The sequence below is a fragment of the Berghia stephanieae genome, chromosome 1 (genome assembly GCF_034508935.2).
Source record: "Berghia stephanieae isolate SIO BIC M18660-M18661 chromosome 1, UCSD_Bste_1.3, whole genome shotgun sequence".
NCBI lineage: Eukaryota > Metazoa > Mollusca > Gastropoda > Nudibranchia > Aeolidiidae > Berghia > Berghia stephanieae.
This window is the reverse complement of record NC_088360.1, coordinates 18,911,223-18,919,372: the sequence shown is the minus strand read 5'-3', so window position 1 is coordinate 18,919,372 and position 8,150 is coordinate 18,911,223. Positions and strand designations below refer to the sequence as shown.

Genomic DNA, 8,150 nt, shown 5'->3' with positions numbered 1-8,150 from the left:
TCATTGTTTTCTAAAAGGATTGTGAGCATCAGTTTTTCATTGGTATTCTTCTGTGTCAGTAATTAATAAATAATAACGTGAAGTTGAATGTAAGCTTCAATTTAATTACAAAAACAGATCAAATGAACGTTTTGGGTTTCCCCTTTATCAACAAAACAGGATGAATGAAACACCACAGATGAATGTGGTGTTTCATTCATCCTGTTTTGTTGATAAAGGGGAAACCCGAAACGTTCATTTGATCTGTTTTTGTAATTAAATTGAAGCTTACATTCAACTTCACGTTATTATTTATTTCTTCGAGCTTCGAGCAGCAACATTTACATTATGTCAGTGATTGGAACTTGTTGAGACCATATGTGATGGATCCTTTTTGTGTGGATTTACAGTTTGTGATGAATGGCAATGCTGCTCCTGCATTCTTTTTGTGTGAAGTAGGCTTGGATAGGGATTGTAATTTCTTGGTCATTTGAGAAAGCCTGAACTCTTTGGTCAGGCATGATGTTCTCTACATGTCTCAAGGATCTGCTACTGCGGCTTTTCTAAGGGCAAGTGTGACATCCTGCCTGTCATGAGCTGCGTGCATGACAAATCTGAGAATGAGAGCTTTTCCCTGTACATTGAATATCTTTTACAAGATGGTAAAATACCATGCCACACGGGTGTACTTAAGAATATGTCTTACCAGGGCTGTAATATATAAAATATACGCCAGATTGTTGAATTATTGATGACACTAATTTTGATTATGTCAAATAATGCTTAAGTCTCTGTTTGCCCTTTTAGTAGTGATGCGTTCAATATTGTTTTATTCATATTCTGTAACTTCATGCATTAACCCATGTTTTTTTGTTTTTGTTTTTTTTATGGGTACATTATTTTCTTCTTGGGTTTATTTTGTTCTTTTTTTTTAACTAGATAGGTTATCCTCGTTTTGTTCTTTCAAATTACAACACCCTTATCTATAGTAGACATTTATTGACTTAACCTTACCCTCTCTTCCCCTAACTCCTTGGTTGGGAGGGAAACAGTCAAATGGATTGTTATGGTTTTGGAAGATATGTTTTTTCTTGTAAATCACCATGATGTTATCTACTGTTACATTTTTCTGTTTTGAATTTATGGTGGTTTGTAAACATTTGAGTGTATTCCTCTTAGTGGGATCATGTGCCCCTGTCTGGATGAGACTTAGGTGATCTCAAGCTAAGTATATACTGATAGTGTGCTCTTGGAATCTACGTCTGTTCCCTATTTAAACAATTCCCCTTTGTCTTACTTTTTCTCGTGTGTTTTCAGTTGTAAACCTATATTTTTTTACTATCCCATTACTTCTTTTTTACCGGTGCTGAAATGACCTGTCGCAAGCGCGTAAAAACCCTTGAAAACAAATCAAAGCCATTAGTGTTAGTAGCAGTAATATTATACATGGTAACGGACAATTGAGGACGAAACTTATTATCACCAGTACATAGAACTTTATTTCATGAAATTCCAAAACAAATTGCAACAGCATGAACACAATATAAATTCAGGTCCATCAACTTTTTGAAACAGTTTTTTCAGAATTGGAATTAATTCTTCCTAACAATGTCCATATGCACGGGATCCTTGTTGGTTATGTGCCAGCAAGAATTTGTAATTGTTGAAAATTGAGAATTTCTTATTCTAATTCTAGACTGGTTTGTCTCCATGGGTAAGAATCTGAAAATTGATTTATAGCACAGTTGTCCTTCAGACCCATAGGACCCATGCAGCCAGAGTTTAACCCTGTTTCCTTAGCGCTAAACGTGCAATAGAATGGCATAGTACCGTTTTGGTAGGAAGCTAGTTTATCGCAAAGTACTTTCCATTAATATGGCAGACCCAGCTGCCCAATCACTGCTAGGTGACAGAGGGTAAGAAGAAAAAAAATCACGAGTACTCTACCAACTTATCTATCCGGAGCCATCTATGACAGTACCAGATAGAAAAAAAAAATAATAATCAGCAATGACACCAAGCATCAGGCATTCTCTGTTGCAAATCTTGATTTTTATCAGTCGCCCAGAAAAAAAAGATAATACATTTTTACCAGTTAACTGCTGTACTTTGGAAAACATATATTTTAAAAAATTTGGCCAGAAAACTCGTCCTTCAAATACCGATCGATTTAAATGACCCCAATCTTGGCAACAACAAAAAAAACTTTGCGAATTCCCATGTCTGAGAGTTTTTGTCAATATGAGGGTCGTTTAAATCGGTCGATATTTGAAGGACGAGTTTTCTGGTCAAATGTTTTAATGCATGTGTTTGTTTTGTTTGATTGTTTTTTTGTTTTTTTTTTGTTTTTTTTCCAGTGTAGGGCAGTTAACTGGTTAAATAAAAGCTTAACAATGTATCATCGTTTGATTAGACTGTATTTTTACTCTTTGCATATGGTGCCCTATCAGTCCTAACACCTCGCAGACATAATTACCATAATAATTAAGGGTCACATGTTTAACGTCGACAACTAATACAGACAGGCGTCCTCCATAACCTAGCTTTACCAAATTGTAATACCTCCATGGACTCGTCACTGCCTCCCAACCCGTTACGCTGGCAGAGAAGACCAGCTCCCATTTTCCGTGTCCATTTTTGCCACATCCTTTTGGCCACTCGTGCACGGGTTTGGTGCACATCCAAAGTCGCATAATGTGCAGGTTGATCATGACGTCCCACGACTCACAAGTTATCCACAAGCGTTGTTTTCTTTTGTCGCACCCGAAACTCAACTGGGCTTTTGCATCGTCTTTATTATGGTAGCCTGTATTCATTCCCCGGAAACAACCAGATGCAAAATGTCCACAAAAATGTGTGACTAGTATTAGTGATAGCATGAGAATTGGTTTCCGGTAACCATGTCTGTAAAAGGAAAAACAAAGGAAAGAACGGTCACAAAGTTTAATTCCAGGAAACAACCAGATGCAAAATGTCCACAAAAATGTATGGCTAGCAGTAGTGATAACATGAGAATTGGTCTTCCGGCAAAAATGGCCTTTAAGAAAATTTAAAAAAAACAAAAAAAAAAAAAAGAAAGAAAGATAGACACAGTTACAACGTTATAATCACAGGGAACAACTAGATACAAAGTGTCCACGAAGAAACTCTCTCTCTCTCTCTCTCTCTCTCTCTCTCTCTCTCTCTCTCTCTCTCTCTCTCTCTCTCTCTCTCTCTCTCTCTCTCTCTCTGTGTGTGTGTGTGTGTGTATGTGTGGGTGGGTGGGTGTGTGTGTAGAGAAAGTATGTGTGAAGGAGTATTAGAAAGCATCAGAATTTGTGAGATTTCGGATGCTTATGCTGGACACACGGGTAGACTTACTCTGACCTACAGGGGGCCCCTTTTTATTTATACATTTGTCTCACGTGATAATAGGCTCCCTCGGTCCAGGGGCAGTAAAATCTAATACTATATAATGCCTTCATTCTTGTGATGTACCATTATCATCTTTTTTTCCCCATGGCATTGGTATTTAAATGGTATAACGCTGTCATCTTATCTCTCTGAGCTTTTTGAATTGCATAATATACCTGCTACACCACTCCGATCGCAAAATAGACGAGGGAAAAATCTTTCTCTATCGGAGCCCCAACAGTATGGAACAAATTAATTTGACAAAGAAAACGAAGACACCCCCCGAGCTCAGTAATTTTAAGAAACTTTTGTCAACAGTCCTATTCAGGCAGGCTTTTTGAGTAGTAATAAAATGTATTTATTTGCGTTTTGTATGTGAACGTCTTAGAGTACTGTGTGTATTATGTGCGCTATATAAATTGATTAACAGATTATTACATTACATTATGGTATATCAGACTTGTAAATAAGTACTCGTTTTGCCGATCGATTTAGATTTATTTCAAAGTTTAAGATGAGACATCAGCCAGAACAAAGGGCCCAAGTTGTAATAATGTTTAAAGCATTTGAAAAAGATCAATGGGAGCGATCTATATTCATGTTTTCGTAAAAGCACGTCATCGATCAGATGATTTGTAGCTGTCCAACGATTGGATATACAAATGCAAACACACTGCTTTGTTTACAAATGTTATAAACATACCCATGTGTCAAGCTGAATCAAGTGACCAATCGTGATGTTAGATATTTAAAAAGCTGTGAACACTTTCCACTAAGTGGGTCACTTTGATACATTTTGCAATGTGACCAATGACCTCGAGCACACGGAAAGTTAATATAGATCGCTCCCATTGTGTTTAAAAATCGTAGGCTTCTTGCCAGATGTTGAATATGAGATGAGAACCTCATTATTTTACAATACAAAGTGATACAATATAACCCACATTAAGTCAACTTCTGCCGAAAGCCAACACCTCGTATGGGTCCCAAATTTTCTGTTCTTTATCTAAGTACGAGGGCTCTTTCAGAAATAACCGAAAAATGCCCATTGCTCAGCAACCAGTGGAGATTTTTTAATTCTGTAAACGACATGATATTCCTTATTTCTTTACGGATATTCCCAGAAATTATGAAGTGCATCATTTTGCACAATGAATTTCTAGACGATTTTAAAGATGGCGGCCCACCTTGAAACTTGGTCAAAGGAGGAAATCAGAGCTGTCATACGTTTTTTTGAACGCCAAAAGTCTGAATCCTACCGAAATTCATAAAGAACTTCAGAGTGTATATGGTGAGCATGTTATAAGCCGTACACAAGTCTATCACTGGTGTAATTTGTTTGAAGCCGGCCATTCCGACTTGACAGACAGGGAAGGGAGAGGGCGTTCGATAACTGCGACGTCAGAAGACAATGTGAAGCGAGTTGATGAGCGTATTCGTCAAGACAGGAGGTTGAAACTTCATGAAATCGCAAGCAGTCTTGAAATTTCGGAAACTTCTGCCCATAGAATTGTATTTGATGAACTTGGCTACAGAAAAGTCAGCGCAAGATGGGTTCCTAAGCAATTGACAGACAATCATAAAGAACAAAGATTGGACATCTGCAGGGAACTTTTGAGAAGAAGCAAGAGCTCACGCAGGGTTCACGGGCATACTGCCAACGCCGGCGGAGACTTTCTAGGGTACGATGTGACTTTTCTTGACAGCATAGTCACCGGTGATGACACTTGGTTGCACCAGTGCACCCCAGAAACAAAGCAAGATTCGATGACATGGAAACATCCATCCTCACCTGTCGCAAAGAAATTCAAAGTCATGCGGTCAGCAAAGAAAATAATGGGAACTGTTTTCTGGGACAGTCGTGGTGTTATTCTGTTCGAAACCTTACAACCTGGAGAAACAATCAATGCTGCAAGGTACTGCCAAACTCTTGACAAGCTTAGGGAGGCCATTCGCAGAAAGCGCCCAGGGCAGTTGACCAACGGGGTCATTTTGCAACACGACAACGCTACACCCCACACAGCACGAGTGACGCAAGGTTGGCTAGAGAAATATGGATGGGAGATTTTGCCACACCCACCACACAGTCCCGACCTAGCACCATCTGATTATCACCTCTTTGGGCCACTGAAACCTGAGCTGGCAGGAAAGCGCTTTGATGTCGATGAAGAGCTTGTTGACCATGTGTGGAAATGGCTACAAAACCTTGACGGAAATTTCTTCCGAGAGGGTATCTATTCCATGGTGCGCGTTGGCAGAAGTCGACAGACTTGGCTGTTACGTAGAGAAATGAAGGACGAGTCAAGGTATGAATACGTGCAAGAATTTTGTTGATAGCATAAAAAACGCGGATTTTACAGGCATTTTTCGGTTAATTATGAAAGAGCCCTCGTATGTTTCATTGATAATGGTAAAAGTAAACCTTGCTTCAAGTCAACCTCTCACTCTCTCTTGTCCGGCGATGTTGGTTTTTTTCAGGATTCAACTGAACAAATTCAAATGTAGGAACCCCTTAGCTTAATGTCATCGGTGAAATTGCAAGGGCAAAAGTGGTGTCGGGTTGAGATTAACGGTTAAAATTAAATTGCATGCTTAACTTATACAATTTGAGTTAGAATAAATGTCTTCAGTGAGAAGATCGGGTTTGTTTCTTAAACTTCAAATCTCAAAAATTGGAAGGACTTCCGTAGTTTCACAGCACGCCTAAAGAAGGGATTTTCAGAATTATTCTAATCGGCGGGAGACCTTCCGACCCCCCCCCCCCCCCCCCCCACCTCTGCCCTAACAAAAGATACTATAGGCTAACCTGAGGAAACATAATGTTTGCCAACACTTATCGAAACTGACGAATGATAATGGCGAAACGACAACTGACTCAGCAAATTGTTTTTGAAAAAAGAAAAACACACCACTAATAAAAATGAAACTTATCATAAATGTTAAATAGATCTCTAGTAATATTAAATGGACATTGCAACTAATTGAAAGTACATAATGAAATGGATAAAAGATTAAGTAATAGAATAAAAGTGCTGTGAAACCACGGAAGTCCTCCCCTGAAATTTCCTAATTAGGACCATTTTGCTAATTACAAGTAATTCATTTTTTCTCATTAGTTTATTCCGACATGAATCTAGCCTAATGTGGACACGATGAGTCGTACTAAGCATGAATTAATTCAGGAGTACAACAGTGTCGTCATATTGTTTAATTACAAACGGAAGTACGTACCTACCTACTTACTTGATTCTTAATTTTGCTTTGAGTCTGGATACCTGTGTCCATATGTCCGTTTTTATTTTAGTTTTTAAAAAAAAACACACAACACAGATTACTGCATTTGCATTGGGGACAGGAGCTTGTAAAAGAGGGAGATAAACCATGAAGTAAGGATCGCTGAAAATGGTATATTCAACATGGGTGCAAATAAGTTCGGAAACTTTAGGAAGTTACGAAGTTTGACAACGGAATAATGAAATTATAGATAAGCTCCAATTTATTAAACGAAGACAGATACCTATCTGGAGCTTACATTTCAATACTTATCGATATTTTTTTTAAGTTTAACAACAAGCATGAATCAGATATATATATTATAGTAGTAAGCCTCGCGGTCTGAATGACGTTTGCTGAGAATTGTGTGATTCACTCACAGATTTTTTTAAAACCTCGATGAGTATAACTGCTCTCTCCATCCAAGTTGTTAATTGTTTCCATTAGTCACGGTCCTGGGCCAGAGTTTTGAGGCTGTCATTCGTTTAACGCTATAGAAACTGGAATAAAAGTCTGGCTCCATGAGCCTAAGGGCTCTGAAGGACGGCATGTGTACGTATCAGCGACATAATACTGTTTGGACTTATTGAGTCACATTTAACGAAGCATTACTTTCTTTCATCGTACTCAGGTGTAAAATGAGTACCCGGCAGTGAACAGCGTGTTTCTGTCAGGAAAAAAAGGAAATTTTATCTTCTAAAAGGCACTTGTTTACACGTGCGGCTATGTGGTTTAGTGGTATGACAAACGCTTTCGGATCGGAAGGTCCATAGGTTCGAGCCTCGCTCGGCGCATAGTTGAGTCCTTGGAAAAGACTTTTTACTCATATTCTTTCATCGTTCTCAAGTGTAAAATGAGTCCTTGGCCGTTAACAGGGTCGTCTGGTTTAGAACAAAAATTGTAGGAGTATCCCCTACCAGGTTTCATGTTTCGTTCCTTTAACATTTTTTAAATCAGCTAAAAATTGTCTTGTTCCGATGTACATTGTCGCCATTGATTCTTAACTTTAAATTTATACATTTTTATGCATGCCACGTCTGCAAACGAATTTCCATTTTTTTTTGGAGGAATACGGTATATTATTATTATTATTATATTATTATTATTATTATTATTATTATTATTATTATTATTTTATTATTATTATTATTATTATTATTATTATTATTATTATTATTTTTATTATTATTATTATTATTATTATTATTATTATTATTATTATTATTATTATTATTATTATTATTATTATTATTATTATTATTATTATTATTATTATTATTATTATTATTATTATTATTATTATTATTATTATTATTATATTATTATATTATTATTATTATTATTATTTTTATTATTATTATTATTATTATTATTATTATTATTATTATTATTAAACGCCCGTTATTCTACCACTTGATGAATGGAACCAACACAGAAAAACTATGTGTTAACTTAAGCATTTATAATATTATGATCGTGACCCGAGCCTTAATGGTTCAAACAAT

The 8,150-nt window shown here is 36.9% G+C and overlaps 1 protein-coding gene across 3 annotated transcripts in view; it reads right to left on the bottom strand.

The window, feature by feature from the left end:
• Nucleotides 1-2,064: 2,064 nt before the first annotated feature.
• LOC144969877 (uncharacterized) overlaps nucleotides 2,065-8,150 on the bottom strand; it is a 7,172-nt gene continuing 1,086 nt past the window's right edge. For 2 of the 3 annotated variants that reach the window (XR_013644879.1, XR_013644881.1), the window contains exon 3: nucleotides 2,065-2,883. Coding sequence is in view for 1 of the 3 variants with exons in the window: in XM_078908916.1 (XP_078765042.1) it covers nucleotides 2,367-2,883; nucleotides 6,608-6,657 (567 nt within the window). In the remaining 2 variants the exon portion in view is untranslated. Of the gene's footprint in view, nucleotides 2,884-6,607; nucleotides 6,747-8,150 lie in introns of those variants that run through there. The other variant, XM_078908916.1, reaches the window with a different exon arrangement.